Here is a 20,322-nt window from a genome sequence, read left to right as displayed (position 1 = left end):
GCAGCTCTTAGACGCTCTCCTGAAGAGTCGCCTGGATATTTTTGATCAAATTGAGGTCTTGGCTATTCCCAGATTGACCATTATATGCCCAGAAGAAGAACGGGTTCTCAAAGCACCAGTCTTGCGTCTTTTTGGCCGTGAGAGGAAGGACTTTATCAATCATGAAGAAGAGTTTCTTTGCGTCGGGCACAAAAGTGCGCTCAATCATTTTGCCCCTTTTGGTGCATTGATGGATTAGATAAAGAGACTCGTCTGGAAGGATGTTCCACTAGTTGTATACTTTATTTTTTGTGGCCTTGTTGGTCACTACATGCAATTCTGACACCATCCGGGCGCTCATAACACGCTGATGTGTGTTCCTTTGCCGGATGTTTGAAGGTTGGGACGGGCGGGACGTCGGACGCATCAGCAGCCCCCAACGCGTTGTTCTGCAGGTTTGACGGATGAAATGGCTTCGAAGATGTCTCACCCAACCACAAAGCCAGCTGCCTGTCCTCTGTTCAGGTTTGGCGGTCTTAAGAAAACTTAAATTGACAATCCTGCTGTTAATTCATGAATTTTGGCCATCTCGATTGTTTGTACGGCTTGATTTTCGAATTTTCACGGATTTATGTATGAATCGTGATATCTTAGATGGGGTACCCGGCCAAAGTAAACCATTTCGCCTGTTTTCGGGTCGACTGTTGTCGTTTGGTCGCGGAAATGGTGACCACCCATTCGGCGCCTGAATTCGCCGAGGTTTTACTGCCGCCAACGGCTTTGCTTTTTAAGTCCTCTTAAGTTTTATTATGCTTCAACCAAACGTGTAATTGAGTAATGCTGGTGCCGAGACCGTTCCGAGTCCCTTCCGCACCAATCCAGCCAAAATAATCACAAACGCTTTCCCTGGCAACTTCAAATTGATCTCTTTGCCCATTTTGGTCTTGAGCAGCGTATGGCGTCAGCACCACTCGAAGCCGAGAGGTGTTGTAGACCTTCCAAGTCATTTTTCAAAGTAAGGTCACTTTTGTTAGATGAGGCGACAACAAACACGACCAGTCATGTTCCATAACAGCCCGCGCTCATGCAAAATCTCCACTGACAGGCGAAATTGTAAGAAAATACATGTTCGCGTAATTACTTTCCACCCTGTACTAATCACCCAATCCACGACGAGCCTGAGGCTCATCACTGCATTGACCGCTCTTTCAAACCTGATCTGTTTTCGAATCTCCCGTTGCATATCTTTAGGCAAACTCAGAATTGGATATGAAGGAAGCTCTGAAATATAAGGTGTGAGACACCACATGTAAGCTTGTACAATCATGTAAGCAATAAGCATGTTCAAAACAATAATCGTTGATTCTCAATTGTTCTACATTGTGACATTTAGGTATAAGGAAGTTGAACAAAATTGATATGGTTTGTGATGCGTTTCGTACTTGATGGCTATTGACTTTGCATTGCTAATTTGCAATCCTTTCATTCAACGTCTTTCGACCATGCATTTGGCAATTGGCTCTTCAAGTACAGAAAAACAAAGTGCTAACAGATACAAACAAGCTGACCGTCCACATTTCCTTCAGCGCTATGTAAAGTGCCTCATAAGAATGAGCATTGTTTGTTTTGTGTACTAAGCGGGTGTGGTGAACCACGGGCCACACAGGCTGGACTCGGGTTTTCAGTAAACGACACCTCCTCAGCTCACACAGTTATTTGTTATGAATAAGGACCGAGGCGTGCAGAGGCAGCTCGCAGAGGAAGGGGCCTGGCTCTCACACCTTAAACGCAATCTTTTAAACCCATTGCGGCTTTCACTTAAACTGATATTTCAAAGTGACTGATTGAGTGGTCAAGAACAAACACTGTCGATCTAACGTTAGGCAGTTATGAAATATAGGTGTCGTATTTTTATCCCGTGCTAAGCCATGTCTCCCACTACCACTCCGCTCATCTGGCTGTCCTAATTAGATCGAGTATTCAGTGAGCACTTATGATGATATGCAGAGCGTCTTGCCTAATCGTCGGTTGCTGGCTAATCCTTTGAGTGACCGAACGATCGACTATCAGCGCGACTAATCTCAGTGCCGGCGGGCCACCTGTGACGCAGCAGACACCCCCACCCAGTTGCCTCACTGACACGACGGACGGCCAGGGCAGGCAGCCAGCAGGGCTGGTCCAGTTTCGCCAGGTCAGGGAGGGGTCCGACGGGTCATCCTCGGCTGCAGCTGGGCCATGGTCCGCCCCTGCCCGCCGGCTGGGTCACCGGCTGCTGACGGGGTGGGGCGATCGGCCCGCGCTCTGAACGGAGAGGCAGGGGTCGCCGCTGCTCTCCAGACTCTGGACGGAAGGTCGAGCGGGCCAGAAGGACGGAAGGGGCTGCTGCTGCTGCGCGGCCGGCAGCCTTGACTGAGCGGCGCGCCGGGCGGCGTCCGACCGTCCGGCTCCGAGCGATGGACAAGGACTCGCTGTCGGCAAGGAAACGGCCGGCTCGTGCCGGCGCGCAGCGGTGCCGGCCGGCTGCGCCCGGCCCGCCCACCGTCCGGCCAGTGACGGAACGATGACTCAACTCGTCAGCCGGTCAGACGGCCGCCAGACAATGGGCGCGCGGCGAACGGCTCCGATAGCCCTTCATCGGAATGGCGCTGTCAACCGATGTGAAGATTTCCCTGCGCTCTGAGAATCATTAGTCGTGGCTACATGCCAAACGATTGCACACACATTCACACATTTTTTATTCGTGCTGAAATTTCATTTGTGGTGACGGCGTAACTACATAGTTCAGGACATATCAGGCGTCGGTGCAACTTGTCATCAGTTTTTCATTCTTTGATGAGTTTATGCTTAGATCATATAGCTCCAATAACGGTCTACGGAAGAATCGATCGCCTTACAATAAAGTTCCGATTCAATTTCGGGTGAACCTCGTTCGACTCCGGACTGACTTTTGAATCGCATGTGACCGCGGTCATCCGCCGATGCTATGCCACACTAGGGGGACTGTCCAGATCCGCTCGCGGCCTGCCGCGAAACGTGAAGCAGATGATCGTGGAGATGTTAATTTTCCCCCACATCCGATACTGTATGTCTGTGTGGTCGGGATGTGGCGTCGTGCAGCGACACCGTATTCAGAAGGTGATAAACCACTGTGCACAGGTCGTCATGGGGGTCCGACGCTCGGCTCATGTGACGCCTCTGTTGGCAGAGCTATGCTGGCCCCATATAGACAGGCTGGTGGCGGAGAATGACTGCAGTACTGTGCATTACTTGTTGAATAATGTTCATGCACCGAAGTGCCTCTCTGAGCGGTTTGTACAACGCAGCGACGTGTCGAGCAGACAGACTCGAGCCACTGATAATATGCAGCTCGAACTGCCGAGGGTCCGCACCGAACATGCTCGCAAGTTCTTTTATTACCGCGCCTGTGACGTTTGGAACTCGCTGCCAGCAGACATTCGGTCGTCACGCACGTCGGCCACTTGTCGCAGGCGTTGTCGACTATTACTCAATGGTGACTAGTCACTGTGCGCGTAGCTTTCGGTCATTTGTACCGATATGCATTTTACTTTTTAAGTCCCATGCTTTTCATGGTTTACTTTTAGCTTAAGTGTTTATTTTAGCTTTATATATGTGCCTAGCCTACTTATTTACTGTATGACACTTGGACTGAAAAGCCGTGAGTGCATGGAGCTTCCAAACGAAATAAATGATGATGATGATGATTGACTCTGTGGGTTTCATTGAACTTTCGCTCCCGGGAGTGTATGCCTTTTCTCCATGCTATTTTTGGATTATCCCACGTACTGCAGTCAGCCGAGCGGCGATGCCGTAACATGTCGTGATCCCGTGCCGTCTGCACGCGCCGCTGGCGCTGTGTCACGGGACGGTGACTCACGGGTGGCCGCGCGCTGGACGGACCCTCCGGAGCCGCCCCTCCGCCGATGAGCGTTTATCACCCACTAATAGCCCAGATAAGTGGCCGAGATGGGCGTGACAGTGGGCCGCGGCGGCGAGACCGATGAACGGCGGCTGGTGGCTGGCGGCGACCCGCGAGATGTTACATCAGCGCCGAGCTGAGCTGGCCGCGGGTCAGCGGGGCCCCCGACCCGACCTTGGCTGACAGAGCGCGGTCGCGGCGCGCCCGGCGGGGTGCGGGCCGTGCCCTGGCGTGGCCGGCCGGCCGCAGTGCCTGCAGGCTGCAGCGCGTCAATGGCGGCAAGGCCGGGCCGGTGTCTGCCGCCGCCGCCCCGGCCGCCGGCGGTCCTTCCCACGTACCAGCTGCCTGGCTCGGCTGTGGGAGCTCGAGTCGCGGGCTGCGGGCCGCCTGGGCTCAGCTGTGGGAGCTCGCGGCAGCCCGCTGCTGACCGGACCGCTGACCGCTGACCGCTGACCGCTGACCGCTGACCGCTGACCGCTGACCGCTAGCCTCTCCCGTGTCGGCCCGGTGTCAGACGCCGACCGCGACCCTCCAGTGGACATATCGGCGGCGACAGGCGGCCAGACGTGACCGTATTGTTGTAGCAGGACGACCTTGGCGGTCGGGTCGGCCTTTGGGTCAGGGATGCCGCCGCCGTGGCTCGGCTATCGCCAGTTACAACACTGCTCACCGCAGATAGACAGACAGCCCCCGGCACTGCGCAGGCTGCTGCGCAAAAACCGGCCCGCCCAACCAACACCATATAATCATATCATACATGGTGACTTAGATATTCAAAAAGAGATTCTACAACATGTTTCAGATGTTCGTAGATGTTTGATTTGTTAAGCACGTATGTAGAAATGTTGAAGGGATTTGTGTCCTTTAACCCTTGCCTGCCGCCAGTGGTACAGCTCCTTTTGTTTCTGTGTCTGGCGTCCAATAGCTCTAATAGGTCGGAACATATTTTCTGGACGAAGCTGAAAGTATCTGGTATGGTGGATGCTTCATACCTATTTCATATCATCATTGTGGTGTTGATAACTAAAGTCATCAAATTAAATCTATCTTACTATTTGAGGAGGGTGCGTCTGTCCATTAGCGAGGTCCCGACTTGGTGCTTTGCGTGGACTACAGGCCAGACCGTTGCACCTAGCCCGGTGAAATTTGCACAACTTATAGATCAAAGATGCGCGACGTGCCTTTGAGGGGTCTCAGCTCGATCGGGTCGTAAGTGAGCGCTTGGCGCGTGTCCAAAAAGTGCAAATTCGCGTCATAGACTTTACATGTATAAATCGGCGTGCGAAATCGGGCGAAAACGGCTAATTTTGGCCGACACGGGTCCAGTCCCGGTGCAATATCTTGGTGACCAGGGGTCCGACCGGCACGGGGAAAACAGCATCGTGTAGATAATTGAATGGGCAATTGAATGGTGTGCGATATAGAGGATAGCACGCGCCACGTGCACCGGGGAGGGCACTTTTGTTGAAAAATTGCGGTTTTGGGCGGATTTTGGAATTGATTTTATTATTAGGTGACCGTTTAACAGAGCGAGTTGGAACAACGCCTGTTGGCAAGAGAAATGTACCGCCTATCATATAAAAATTGTGAAAAGCTGATTGATCCAATTCAAGGTGGATACGAATCACGGGAGAAAATGGTGTTTGTCAATTTTGTGCCACTTTGTTTATCAAAATGGTTTTACTCCATAATCTGATATCTTCGGCAGTTAAAAATGGCACCGTTGGAAAGAGCATTCAATTCTGTCCAAGGTTCAGTCTTCACTTTTGCAGGATGAGCAACAGTATTGTTAAAATGTTAATGCTCCAAAGCATTACATTGTCATTTTTAGCGAAATTCATCGATGGCCCTCAAAAGACTTCACGCCAGTTTTCGAATCATTCTTAAGCAGAACGCATGATAATACGACACGGGCACCTCGATGCGATGTATCGTTGTTTTATTACAAAATGCTTGGCCGTGAAAAAGCAATCGAACGAAATGGATACCAATCAAATCGACACAGACCAATCCAATACCCACGGGTCAAAAACAACCCTTCTTCGCGTTGCGGAGCACGCGAAGAAGCACGCGGGTAACCCTAGTAAAATCTATTGTTAACAAAGTGGTTAGCGTAGGTTGATTTTCTTGCGCAGCGTATGCTACCAAATAACTATGGAAGTTTTGAGTCTACTCTGACATGAGCTCATCGTTTTTTTTAACTTTCATGGATGCAGTGGATGGTGAATGAGATATTCGGACCGCTCTTTTATCATTCAAGTGTCGCCAGTTCATCCCTCCATGCAAATGCTACGCAAGTCACGAACGCATTTCAGAATCAGCGTGTGTCATGCTCAGTGCTCTGCTTCAAAGCTTTGGTGGCATAGTTTCTGTAGTTTGGGGCTTGGGAATTTATTAATGATAATAGATGAACAGTAAATTAGTGTTTTGCTGGCCATTAGGTTACAGCATGTTATAACCAGTTCCTAGCGTTGTGTGATAAGATCATCTGGTCTTTCCATATTTCCGTCCACTAGGACATCATTGTGCTTGCCTACTTGGCATTTATAGCGTACCACCTTCTGCCCTTTTCCTACGTTATTATTCTTCACGTCCATCCCCTCAGGTGATTATACCTCTCCACGTCCATCCCGTCAGGTGATTACACCTCTCCACGTCCATTCCCTCAGGTGATTGCACCCACCGCACCGCTAACCGCCCCTTTCTAACCGTCTGTTGCAGTACCTGCTGAACCCACGCCAGGTGTACAACCTGACCAAGGGCGGACCGATGCAGGGCCTGCAGCTCTTCAAGGACGTGCCTGACCTGCGAGTCATCTGCTGCGGCGGCGACGGCACCATCGGCTGGATCTTGGACTCGATGGGTACGTCCCCGTCTGTCAGTCCTCTCTTGGGGTGACCTCAGCTGGCACACCGGTCCAATATCGCATCTGATCCCGCCCCTCAGTTCAAATGGGCGCCCGTTCCGCCCCCGCAGCTGCTCCACTGGCGACACGCTGCAGCTTGTCACCCATTACTCGCCCCTTCTCCCTCCCTCCCCGGCACCCAGACTGAAGGCTATTCAGCTTGGCTCCCCTCCCCTCTTCGGCTCGCCACTGTAACTGGGTCGGTTCTGCTTCAGAGCCGAAAAGAGAATCACACTAGAGAATCACAATCCCACTAGAGAATCACAGAGCACCCAACCGCACCCCAGAGCACTTCGGCGCACCCCCGCGGACCCCAGAGCACCCCAGCCACCCCAGATCACCCAGCGCGCCCGGGCGCACCCCACCCCGCCCCGTGGCCGCTCCGTGTCCCGCCCCGCCCGGAGACGTCGCTGGTCGTCCCCGTTCGTCTCCTGCGGTGATCGTTTAGGGTCAGATCGCTCCGGCGGTCGCCCCATCACTCAGACGGGTACGTTTTCAGACAGCGACTGTGACGCAACTCGCCGCGCTGCTCGCGCCGATCAGGAATGGAGCGATGGTTTCTGGAGCGTTCGTCCGCAGCCGTCCGCGCGTCCGTCTTTTTTCGCTGATTTTTGCCATGCTGAGATTACGCTCCATCGTGGAGCTCCTTTTTTCGACTGACATCAGTCCCGTGTTACGCCATTGGGTCATCGCTAAATCGTGGTGACGAAAAGCGGCCGTTTTGTGTGGCTGTCCCCTGTCGTTTGTCGTCTCCAGATGACTGTTCTCTGCCTGACCGTCCTGCCAGTGGAGCAATCCCATCAGTTTTGGCTGATGAAACTGCCGGCTGGTCGGGGCACTCCGCCCCGTTTTGGGGTCATTTTTCTACCGTGCTGCTCGTTAAACGCGCTACAAATCAGCAGAGGGGATCAATTGGCCCCTTTCTAATCTGAACAAGTTCACATTCCACCATAATTGTAACCGATTTTCTTTTCGATTTGCATTATTAGTCGGAGAGACTAGTGTCACGATGTTACAGAGGAGCCTGATGGTCCCCGATTCTGAGCTGCAGCCTCTCAGTGTAGCTCGACTCGTATGTGTCTGTGAAACTCCGGGACCCTTTCTGGTCTGTGCTGCTAATTCCCTGTTTACTTCTATGTAGCTCTATCTTATTCTACCATTGCAGCCCGACCGTCTGCCCGCATCTTTCGGCTGACCCACCTTGCTGTCATGCATCTGTCTGTCACAGTTGTGCATCTGTCTGTCACAGTTGTGCATCTGTCTGTCACAGTTGTGCATCCGTCTGTCACAGTTGTGCATCTGTCTGTCACAGTTGTGCATCTGTCTGTCACAGTTGTGCATCTGTCTGTCACAGTTGTGCATCCGTCTGTCACAGTTGTGCATCTGTCTGTCACAGTTGTGCTGTGTCTGTCACAGTTGTGCATCTGTCTGTCACAGTTGTGCTGTGTCTCCGACAGACAAGGTGCAGCTGGCGCACCCGCCGTGCGTGGGCATCATTCCGCTGGGCACGGGCAACGACCTGGCGCGCTGTCTGCGCTGGGGCGGCGGCTACGAGGGCGAGTCCATCTACAAAATACTCAAGGTCAGTCGACCGGCCCGGCCGCACTGCGAGGCGCTGCGTGATGACGGTGATCGCCGATTAGATGGATAACACGCGGAATCGTGTAGCTGATAAGAACTTACCACATACCACGGTACAAAGCCGGGAAGAGTCAATTCTAAGCAGACTGAAGGAAATCACAAATTGATATGTCGCAGTCTGGTGTGTGGGTGTCGCGAAACAATGGCGCTGAATTTGGGTCACTGATATCATTCAAATAACACTTAATGCTGAACGTCGGCGCGCCACGTGCTTTCGTTATACGTCACTGAGTGGCCTAACCTAGATGAGGTTTATTTTTATAGAGTTGATTCCTGATATGGTCCTGTTGCATGCACACGGCATGTTGACCGCACCAATCTGGTTCCAATAGGCCGCACCGGTTGTGAGTGGTGCCCGTAGCGTTAGTCGGCCACCAGAGGAGGCCTTGGCAGGTGCCGCGGAGGTCGCGGTGTGGCTGGGTCGGGGGGCTCCCCGGTGGCGGCAGCGGCCGGTGGTCAGCTGGTAGTGAGCCCGCTAACGGTAGCGAGGGGACACGGGCGTCGCACGAACGGGGACATTCGTGATGGCCCTGGGGGCGAACTGGGTGGACAGGTGATGCCGGGGAAAGGGACGGTGGACAGCACGAGTGGAGGGTGCGGACAGCGGGAGGTCGGGACAGGGGCGGCGGATGCAGCGGATTGACTCACGAACCGGGGCCGGGGGCGATTTGAGCTCAGGTGCAGCACTAACAGTCCGGGAGCCCGCTCGTGCTCCTATGTTCACCTTAGTACTTACATCGGACACGTCCTCGCTCTGCATGTCGTCTGGAAGAACAGTAGCCGCGGAAATTTGACCCACTAATTCACGGAAGCCGGAACATGTGTACATAAACATAAACATATAAACATGTATATGCATTCAAAAACCATTACATACACATGATTCCCGATATGAAATTTAATGGAACTCGGCCTCGCATTCTTATGACCACAATGCTCATGCTAGACTAATCTGTATTGCATCCCTAACCATTCGCTACTTTATTCTTAGTTATAGCCAAATGATTTTGGCATATCCAGGTAAAAGGTTGAGAAATGTTGAAGACGCCATTTGCCAACCTTTGGTTATCAGATTGGAATTGCGGCTCGCTTGCTCTTCTGAATTCAACTTTCTGGAGTAACCCCTTTGTTCATTTGACGGCTTCGATATTCTAGGCGGCGAAATCAATGCCATATAACTGGTCGACTGGTTCTGATAGTATCACCCGCCACTCTCCGGCAGTAATCAGATCGACAGCTGACCCAGCGACACGGAGCCGCTCACCGCCCGGCCTTGTCCGTCCTCCTGGAAGTATCTGGGGAGAGTTAACGTCTCATGACTTCCGGTCGGCTCCGGAGCGCTGGCCCCGCCCCCGTCCCCGCCCATCCGCCGAGTTTCCTGTCCACCGGCTGGCACCTGGCCGGGTCCCGTGAGCAGCCGATATCCCGATAGCGCCGAGGCCGCCGCGCCGCTGTCGCTGGGCCCATAAAGCGATCCCGGAGCGTCTGTTCCGGAGTGGCGGGCGGCGCCGGATCGTCCATTGGCGTCCCGCCGCCGCCGGAGGAGGTGGCAGCCATCTGGGTCAAGGCTGGACGCCGCGCCTTGTGTCGGAGCTACTGGCGAGGTCCGATGCTGATCTGATGTCAGTTGGGGAGACGCCCCTGCGTGCCATCTCTCCTCCCCTCGCCTCCCGCCCCGCCCCTCCCCTCCCGCCTCGGCCATCCCGAGAAACGCCGTCAGGAGGGCCGTCTGAAGATGGCAGAGATGGGGAGGATAGACACGAGATAAGTGAAAAAGAGAAAGAAAAAAGTGTGATAGAGGGGAGGAACGGATGATATGTCATTTTGGAGAGAGAGAGAGAGAGAGAGAGAGAGAGAGAGAGAGAGAGGGGGTGAGAAAGAGAAGGCGAGAAAAGGAGAGAGAGAGAAAGAAGAAAGAGGCGCACGACGTGTTCCAAGCTTAGCAATACACGTAAGGTACTAATATTTTCCAGGATTGCCTATTTCACGCAGAGGAAATCACATTCATTTTTCATGATCAACAATGCGAGGACATTCGATCTACTCGTACATTCCATTTGTGCTTTTGTATAGTTGTGTATGCTTTTGTTTCACAACACTCAGATGTTGTCTTGTGTACAGAGGACACATGTAGCCAATATTGTCATTGCCGAACTGCGTTCACAATTAAAAGGACGAGTCGTCACAATGGCATGACGTCTCATGGACACAATCGAGTCGGTAATTGGAATCTAACAATACGGCGACGGGGAAGCATGTCCTCGTCGACCTTTCCAGGCCCAACTCCGTGCCGATACTCTCACTAGATGGCCGTCATAAAAGCTACCGCGGACGGATGTGTTGCGAGGCCTCAGCAGCCCACTGTCTCATTCATGCATGACCAACGGGCACTAGATGCTATCGCTTACTGGTCGTGACTAGGTGAGCGAATGTGACACAATGCTACACGTCGTGTTCGAGTGTAGCAGAAGGCCAGACGCGTGCTGGTTTTGTTCTCAGAGGTCTGGGACGCGGGTGGGCTTGGTTCGCTGTCTGATTGGAAACATGGTACCGTAAACGGGGGTGACTGCCTCGCCGGGTGACTTTGCCATGCTTCTCGAAAAATGCTTTAGGGAGATCTCCCATGATATTTTACGAGGAATGTAGTGATGTTTTATGCACAAATGAAAGGTAATTGATGGGCCTCCCAATATAACTAACACTGATAGGTATGTAAGTTACCACTAAATACCTAACTGGGCTCCATTTTATTAGAGTCATTGAAATGGTCAAATTTGAAGAGCTCCAAACTTTTTATTATCTAACCATGTCTTAGACCACCTGCGATGCTGAAGCTTGGTATGGTTGATCATGACAAGGCTGTTAAGTTAGCATATCCAACAAAACTGGCATTTGTCACTTCATTTAGCTAAAATTTTTGGTGGCGATTTTTCCAGCTGAATAGCAGGCCACATGGGGTGACTTTGCCACCATGTTATTTATGCAAAAATTGAATACTTATCCGATGCAATTCAAAATAATTTTTAATGTAGCATCATTTTGACATCCAAACTGGTTTTTAAAAAAGTGAGAGTTTATACGTTTACAATTAGCACAGGAATGCACAGTGGGAGTATAGAAAGGCAAAAATTACCAAACTCAAAAAATGAATGAAGCTGGACCCAACTTTTCAGCACAGTCATGATCATCTACAACTCCTGAGTTTGCCAGTAAGACTAGCTGAAGAAATCGGTATCATTTTATAGATCAAAACGCTGATAATAAGGGTGCCGGTAAGTTGCCGCAAGAACATCTTCTTTCTGTTCCTCTCAATGCCGCTGGAGGAATGTGGCACGGTCCTAGAGTACCGATACAATCATATTTTTCTTATTTTTCTATTCTGAACCATTTTTCAGTTTCTATTTACTATCAATGTCAATAATTTTCAACAAATATAATGTATTATAAAAGTAATGTATCTCTCCTTTTTTGTACATCATTTAAGAGCAAAAAACTTTGAATTGCTTCATTTTTTTCCTATTAAACAATTAAAGATGGTTGCCCTCCCCCATACAATGGAACAAAAATGCTTAGAAATTATTTGCAAGCGTTAAAAAACCATTTTTTGACATAGTGGCAAAGTCACCCCTTTTTCAGTTTAACTTTGCCACGACTCATTTTCTTTAAAAATTATATTTTTTGGCAAGATATAAATACGATAATAGCAAAACCAAAAGAGCTAGTTAACCTTCATCCGTGTTTTGAACATAGAGTCATCCCAACAAGTTAAGAAGTGTGAAGAATACAAGCGTCTAAAGTTGAAAACATGGCAAAGTCACCCCCGTTTACGGTATAATCCTTTGTACGGTCGGCGTGTTTCCTGAATACTTTATAAGCGAGACAAGTGCTTTTTATAGTAAGAACTGCCAGTGAAATGTCACGTATCACACATTTACATTAAGCTTGGAGTGGGAAATTTAGTGTCCGTTATTAAACTAAAATTTGCATTTAGTGAATCCTATTTACATAGTACCTAAGTGCCATTTACCAGTGTCCGATATCATACAACTATACTCGTAAGACACATTTATATATAACTTAATGCAATCTGTAAATATTGCGCTAAATTGCGCTAAAATTTCATTCCAAGCAAGTTTTGACCGCTGAGTTATTCGGCGTTCATTTCTCGGGTGAAGAGTTCTGGTTACTCTGCTGTGAGTCATTGCAGTTACCGTTCAGACTCATGGTGTTACGTTTCTACTCCCCGCTGCATTCTCCGGTCGTGGCGATGGGACATTGACTTCAACGCTGTCAGCACGATATCTGCTAACCGAGACGATGCAGTGGCGATGCCTATGGCGTGGTATGTGACACTGTGACGGTGTGTGTCGCTGCATGTGTCGTCGTGACGGCATGTGTTGGTATGTGACGGTATATAATGCTGTGGCGGTAGGTGAGAGTATGTGTCGTGATGCTGTGACGGTATGTGACGCTGTGATATAGGTATGACGCTGTGACGCTACGTGGCGGTATGTGACTCTGTGACGGTATGTGACGGTATATGACGGTGTGACGATATATGACGCTGTGACGGTATTTGGCGGTATCTGACGATGTGTGACAATATGTGACGGTGTGACGGCAGAAAATCGAGCTGGCTTCCACGGTGATGATGGACCGCTGGAGGATCGAGGTGTCCGACAGCCGCATGCAGGAGGACGACCCGCCCGGCGAGCCCATTCCCTACAACATCATCAACAACTACTTCTCCATAGGCGTGGTGAGCGACCGAGCGCGCCGCGCGGCGCCGCCCCGCCGGACGCGCTCCTCCGCCCCCGTCAGGGCAATTAGAGCCGGGATTTCGCCAGCCGCCGACCTCCCATTGAGATGTAATCGCGGTAGTGTATAGCCCTACTGCTACCGGCTAGCGGTCAAGGCTGCGCTGCCTCCCCGCCTGGCATACGTGATTACCGACGCTCTCGATTCGTTACCGAAAATGACGCATCTCATAGCGTCAAGGTAACTGCCACTGCGGGGCTAAAAGGGTGGGCGGGGCATGTCGGGAGGGATCGCGCGATGCTCACGGGGTCATCTAATCGACATTCACGACTGAAGAGAGAGAGAGAGAGAGAGAGAGAGAGAGAGAGAGAGAGAGAGAGAGAGAGAGACCCCGCATGTAGTCATTACCGGTGACACTGCCGGTGGCCTTGTCTGGGTAGTTAAGTTCGTGACGTGTGTTACGTCATCTCCATTCATTTCTACAATGATGCCAGACCAGCCAGACCTGGGCGTGACCTTCCGGTGTTTAAAACAATCAAGCCTCAAATTTGGACAGTTTACTGGTGTCTTATCGATCTGGCCTTGATTCTCAGTGTTTGCCCGTGCTAGACGAATTGCGTTGGTCTCTGATTGGCTGGGCCATCCGAGGCGATAACGTAACCAACTTCGCTTGGTTTGGCAGGCTGCGAGCCCGGGTTGTACCTCCAAAGTACCGTTAGGAAATGTTCCACCTTGGTTTCAGGATGCAGCAATATGCGTCAAATTTCATCTAGAGCGAGAAAAGAATCCAGAAAAGTTCAATTCACGGGTAAAAAACAAGCTCTGGTACTTCGAGTTCGCCACATCAGAAACGTTCACGGCGTCGTGCAAGAACCTTCATGAAGAAATCGATATCATGGTAAGAACAAACTTTTGGCTATTGTGCTCTGTCTAATAATCTGACTCGATAGGAAAATTAGAAATTACGTCAGTTGTCAATTATCTGACCCACTTTCCAGACAAGACGCCAGTTCCCTTCATATGACATCATTGCACTCTCCCACTAATCGACAAGTACCATTCTATTTCACTTTTATTTTCACACTACCATTCAAAGTCTTACGACCGTCCCTTTCTCTGAGTTTCCTCGTAGTAAGACTTCTCTCTAGTGTATGGATTTTCACCCCCGTCCTGTCGCGACACCTCGGTGTTCTTGATACCTTGCAACCCTGTCGCCGACACTGCAGCGTTTCCTCACACTCCCTCCTGTCGCCGACAGTGTGTTCCTCACACTCCCTTCTGTCGCCGACAGTGTGTTTCTCACACTCCCTCCTGTCGCCGACAGTGTGTTACTCTCGTTCCCTTCTGTCGCCGACAGTGTGTTACTCTCGTTCCCGTCTGTCGCCGACAGTGTGACGGCGTGTCGCTGGACCTGGCGAACGGACCGTCGCTGCAGGGCATCCTCCTGCTCAACATTCCATACACTCACGGCGGCTCCAACCTCTGGGGTGACCAGGGCAAAAAGAAGTCCAAGAAGCGGAAAAAGCAAGACCGTGACCGCGAACTCAGCAGCAACTCGTTCAACTCGCTCGATCTCAACTCTGCCATACAAGGTGCGGTTAGTCGGAGGTGTTCTCTTGCGAAAACGAAAAAAGGTTTGCTTTGAATTTGATTGTTATTTTCACGATAAGAGATAATCCGATCTTGTTAGATATATCTTCACGTAATGAATATCACTGCTCGTAGTAACGAGCTGCCTTGGCTGACGATGTTCTCTGAACCTGAACTTGCGTTCGCCTGTGCGCAGACATCGGCGACAAAATGATCGAGGTGATTGGTCTGGAGAACTGCCTGCACATGGGTCAGGTGAAGACGGGTCTGCGTGCCTCCGGCCGCCGGCTGGCCCAGTGCTCGTCGGTGGTGGTACGCACGCGCAAACGCTTCCCGATGCAGATCGACGGCGAGCCGTGGATGCAGCCGCCGTGCACGGTGAGCCAGCCCGACACCCTGGTACCCGGCGCTGGGAGCGTACCTACTGACTCCAACAGGTCACCGGTAATGCCCTTGGCTGAATAAAGTGAATGGAATTGACAGAGGCAGATAGCAAATTATGTGGGTTTGAATCGACTCGTGAGATGCCTCTGTTTAATTTCTTGCACAGTTCCAGCACAGTAACTCTTTCTTGAGTTATTGCTTTTTAGGGTAATTTAAAACGTACTGAATTTCAATGATGTTCAACTTGTGAAATGTACTGGAGCATCAAACGCCAATTAGCGAGCCTTCGTCATAGAACCTCTCGGCGTTTTTGTCCATCATTTGTCCTATTTTTACGTACAAACTGCATACTATGCCGCCCGTTTAGTTCGTGCAATCTGCACAATCCTGTCGGCGTGCCTTGTATAGTACGCTCCACCGCCAGCCACTGTTTTACACGAGTGCAAAAACTAGCCACTCTGGTCTCAAGTGGCTTCTGCACGGCCGACCGGTTTTTGACACGCTCGACAGCGCCGACCTTGCCAACTTTTACATTCATTGAGCCGGTGGAAAAGTGCGGCAGCCAGGTCATCTTCCTGTAATTGCTAGGCATTGTTTTGTAATCCTTCGAGGAGGTGAAGTCTGTAGTAGAAAGATACGTCACTGACACAATATGTAGGCTACGCGATGACGTCACATTGACCATATGTAGGCTAGTCGGTGACGTCACACTGACCATATCAAGTGCATTAGTGTGCTAGACCGAATACTGATTGCTCGTCAGAAGTGATGCTCAACAAGGTCGTCCTTGATATAGTTATGCCTAAAATTAGACAGCGGTCTAAGATTTTCCTTTTGGAATATACACGTTGCGTTTCGACTGCAAGCATCATGCCTATTCTAAGGGAGGAATGATCACGGAGTAGGAAGGACAGGCCTCCGGCCGTCACCGCGACCCGTTTACCGCCCGCCTCTGACGGAGCCGTGACCGACGACTTCCCCGTCTGACAGGCGTCCTCCTCCGTTCCTCCGACAGATCCAGATCACCCACAAGAACCAGGTGCCCATGCTGATGGCACCTCCCTCCACATCGCGCGCCAGCGGCCTGCTCCGCTTCATCCGCAGCAAGTGAGCCGCGTTGGGCCCGCCGGGCGCGCACCTGTCGACCAACAGCCAAGACTACGCTTATCTTCAGCTACCACCGACCTAGAGGGGGTCCTCGCGCGCGCGAGACCAGGGAGTTTAGACATCTAGAGTGAATGCACTTTGCGCTGAAAGATTACCTCAGAGTGGGACCAGCTCGCGAGCGCCCGTTGACAGACACCCCGGCAGGGCCGGCCGGCCGGTCGGCCGCGCGCCCCGCCTGCGTGCGCGTCTAGTGGGCCAGCACTGGTTTATCGTCAGCCGGGTTTTGTACTGTCGCAGAGTCGCAGCGCCGTAGGGCGCCCAATGTGCGCGAGCTGACCTAGGGTTTCTATCCAGAGTCCATCTTTAATCATTATCTGTGGGAGCTTGTAGTCCATTATTGTTGGTGTTGTGCCAAGACGCCGGGTAACCAACGTCTCTTCTGAGCGGACCGCGCCTCGCCGTGGGCTGCAGAACGGGCGTGATTGGGCCGCGAGTGTGTGAATGAGAGAGAGAAAGAGAGAGAGAGAGAGAGAGAGAGAGAGAGAGAGAGAGAGAGAGAGAGAGAGAGAGGCACAGGCACACAGGTGACATCTGTGCCGCGCGCTGGTGTGGCGGTCAGCGATGTGAAATGCTTGTGCCAAACTATCAGGGCTTTTAAAGTTGTGCGTTTTGCGCAAAAATAGTCAAATGATAAAATCAGTCAAAACGCTGTCTATGTTCATAACTGTAGTCTACTTTTTACTACCTTTTTAACAGGTACTTTTTATTCGTGTTATCCTATCGACGTTACCATTTTATAAACCATTACTCATTTTTGCTAGGTCACCCTTTAGATACCTGCAGGACCAAACTACTTTCCTTTTGTGTTTTATTTAGCGCACAAGCAGCCTGGCGGTGTTCTTCGTGAGCTTAGCGCCATTTTCACGCCTCGCTGCGGCCATTTTCACCCGTGCAACTTACCTCACTTTTCGCTGCCGCTCTGCACCTTCACTGCGGTGACGGTGCCGACCTCACCTGCCCCTCCATCCACGCACACGCGGTGCGCACAGCGGCGGCGCGCCGGCCGGCGAACCCGCTCCGCCGGCCGCCGGCCGCCGCGCCCACCCCGGCTCGGGCAGGCTCGCTGAGTTGTTCAGTTGACGAGAATCTCTAGTGCAGAGTACAAAGGTGAATGATCTTGGGCGATGGCGCATCAACTAGGAGAAAGGACACAGGGCTCATGTCCTTTCCCCTACGGGCGCCCATCGTCCGCCGTTTGGTTCTCCTCCAGTTCCACCGGCGCTCCTTCCCCGGCGTGGCGGCGTCTCAGACCAAGCTAGGTGTGCGGCGACATCAGCGTTTCGACGTGTTTTGACTTATTGTCCATGTCGTCTGTTGTCGGCGATTCGTTGGAAGTCGGTTTTCTATCAGCTACGCCCCTGTACATAGCGCCATCTCGGCTGGCTGACTGGCGCCGTCCCGGCCAACCGACAGACGACGGTGACGTCACGACCCGACACTGCATATGACGTCACCGTTGGCCCGTCTGGACCGGCGGTCGGGCTAGCGAATTCCATTCGTTCGTAGCTGTCCGTAGCTGTTCATGATTTCTGGGTAAAACAGAAAAGCATTTGTATGTGTTAAACACAGGCGCGCGTGTGTTCCGGTATTTTTCACATGGTTGGTGCGAGTGGGTCGGCCGGCGGCGGCGGAATGCGTCCGCGCCCCCGCCCCGGCCCCACCTCGGACTCCGGCCCGCAGCCGGTGCGCCAGGTCCAGTCCAGTCCACTGTGCGTGCGTGTGTCTTGTGGTTCGTCCTAGCCTTTGATGACCATGTGTACGAATTATGCAGTTATTATATCATTGTTGCTTATACAAATATCTAGTCCACTTTGTTCCTTGGTGTAAATAAACTTTCCCAAGCCGGTTGCTGTGACGGCGTTTGTGGTAGATACTAGCCTGACCGTGGGACGTGGCGGCGAGGTTTCGGTCAGTGGTCAGCGGTCAGTGGTCAGCGGTCAGTGGCAGGGCGTGGGGCTTACTTGGGGGACGTTTTGCAAGTTTCAAGTGGCCACTAATCCTATTCACTATCTGCATGAGGGGACCCCTTTCCCCACGTCCCCTATCCGCAGCGCCTCTCCCGTCTTTCATTTGCAGCGGTCCCTCTGACCCGTCCCGTCCGCCATCTGACGGTTATCTGCAGGGCCACTCAGCAGCGCCACTGCCGGCGGCGGCGGGCTCACGGCCCGCCGTTCACGCGCGTGCCGCGTGTCTCGGTCTGCGCACCAGTGCTCCAGTGTGGCCGAGACGTGCCGACTGTGTGCTCGGGGCGACGGCCGACGTACCCGGCAGCGAGCCGGGCCGAGCCTGGGGCAAGGCCGGCCGGCCGGCGGTGGGGCGTTCATCACAGACACGGCAACGCCCTGGTCTGGATACAGAGCGGCGAGGGCCGGAGCGGGCCGGCTAGTCCTCCGTCAGAGGAACAGACAGAGCAAGGACGTCTGTAGAAGAGGTGCGGAGAGAGAGAGAGAGAGAGAGAGAGAGAGAGAGAGAGAGAGAGAGAGAGAGAGAGAGAGAGAGAGAGAGTAAAGAGAGAGAGGGAGAGAGAAAGAAGAAGGAGTCGAGTAAAGAGAGGGAGGGGAGAGGTACCATAGCCTCACCTGTTGGGTGATTACGCTCCGTATTCCGTACCAAAGAGCTCGTGAGCTCGTCGGGAGGCATGCCGACACCGACAGAAGACGACAGAGGGCGAGTGGAGTCTGAACGACTTGCCGCTGACCCTGTCCGCCAAGGCAGCCCATATTCAGCCCGGATTTAGCTCGCACTCAGTTGGGACGCCCCAGATCCATTTGAAACTTGGACTCGATGCATCCCTTGGGTGTCGGACACGTGACCTATATCAATCGCTGTCACTCCCAGCCGTTTGGGCTACAGAGGTCAACAAAGATCACGACCATAAATTTGCACAGCAGATTGTGGCCCATCCAATGGAGCTAGAGTTCCGAAAATGGTACCAAACGACCTGCTGGGAATGGACCTACTTTCCCACTATCTTTTTAATTCATATGTCACGCAATGGCCTTAGGTGATGTAGCCCAAAAGGGCGTAGTTAAGGATTAGGTAAACAAACACACACTTGCACAGCAGTTGTTGAACACATGAATATGTAAGAGCAACTGCGATCAAAAGCATATCATTCGGTAGCCAATATAGACTATGTAGTAACTTTCGCCGCGAGCCGCTGCTAAATACAAATGTGAACTCGTCTGACCTGGGCAGAACATCAAATTGTGAACGTTTCTCGCTGTCCAGGTCAAACCAAGTGGATCCGAGGCGTCCCGAACCCGGGCTGGATCCGGGCGGAGGCCTTTAGCGCGCTGAATTCCTGAGCGTTACCAACGCTGCCCAGGTCACACGAGGTCACATATCTACTGGTGGTTTGCGGTGAAAGCTACAATGGTCTTTCTCTTTGAACTACCGAATGATGCTGCTTTTTTATCGCAATTATTCCCGTTCGCATATTCCAGAGCTGCAGTGCAAGTGGTTTTTGGACCTGACTCGTAAACGACCTAAGGTCATCGCCTAACCTTTAGTAGTTTAAACGATAGTAAGAAAGTAGGTTCCAGTCCTCGCGAGTCGTTTGGTGCCAGTTTTAGTGCTCTAGCTCCATTATGAGTGGGCAACAAGCTACCATGCAAATTTGGTGGTCGTGGATCTCCTCTCAGATATGAGGATCTTTTCGTCTTCTTCAAAAACATAATCTGCACGTCTATGTAGGATCTTTAAGTATCTCCCTACAATTACGAATGATCAAAACGGAAAGACATGATCCGTCATAAGCTCTATAAACAATGAAACATACATGTATACCAACTTTTTATGTAAATACCATGAATTTAAACCCAAGCTCGTTTCAGCAAGAGAAAAAAAACACGGCAGTGGTGATTTTCTAGGCTAAACGTTGTCCATGAGCTTCACCAGCCACCCGAGAAGATAACAGTCGATGTGAAAAATGTCAGCTAGTCGATTTTTCTTTTTCAAT

General features: G+C 51.7%; 1 protein-coding gene across 1 annotated transcript; it reads left to right on the top strand.

The window, feature by feature from the left end:
* Positions 1–2,432: 2,432 nt before the first annotated feature.
* On the top strand, positions 2,433–18,214 carry LOC122381989 (diacylglycerol kinase 1-like). Its single transcript, XM_043366814.1, has 8 exons — positions 2,433–2,528; positions 6,638–6,779; positions 8,279–8,403; positions 13,087–13,221; positions 13,963–14,118; positions 14,611–14,812; positions 15,007–15,188; positions 16,210–18,214. The coding sequence occupies exons 1-8, from the start codon at positions 2,433–2,435 to the stop codon at positions 16,303–16,305; spliced, it is 1,134 nt and encodes a 377-aa protein (XP_043222749.1). The 3' UTR covers positions 16,306–18,214.
* The last annotated feature ends 2,108 nt before the right edge of the window (positions 18,215–20,322 follow it).

The sequence above is a fragment of the Amphibalanus amphitrite genome, unplaced genomic scaffold (genome assembly GCF_019059575.1).
Source record: "Amphibalanus amphitrite isolate SeventyFive unplaced genomic scaffold, NRLGWU_Aamphi_draft 000131F_arrow, whole genome shotgun sequence".
Classification (NCBI taxonomy): domain Eukaryota; kingdom Metazoa; phylum Arthropoda; class Thecostraca; order Balanomorpha; family Balanidae; genus Amphibalanus; species Amphibalanus amphitrite.
This window is presented reverse-complemented; position numbering and strand designations above follow the sequence as displayed.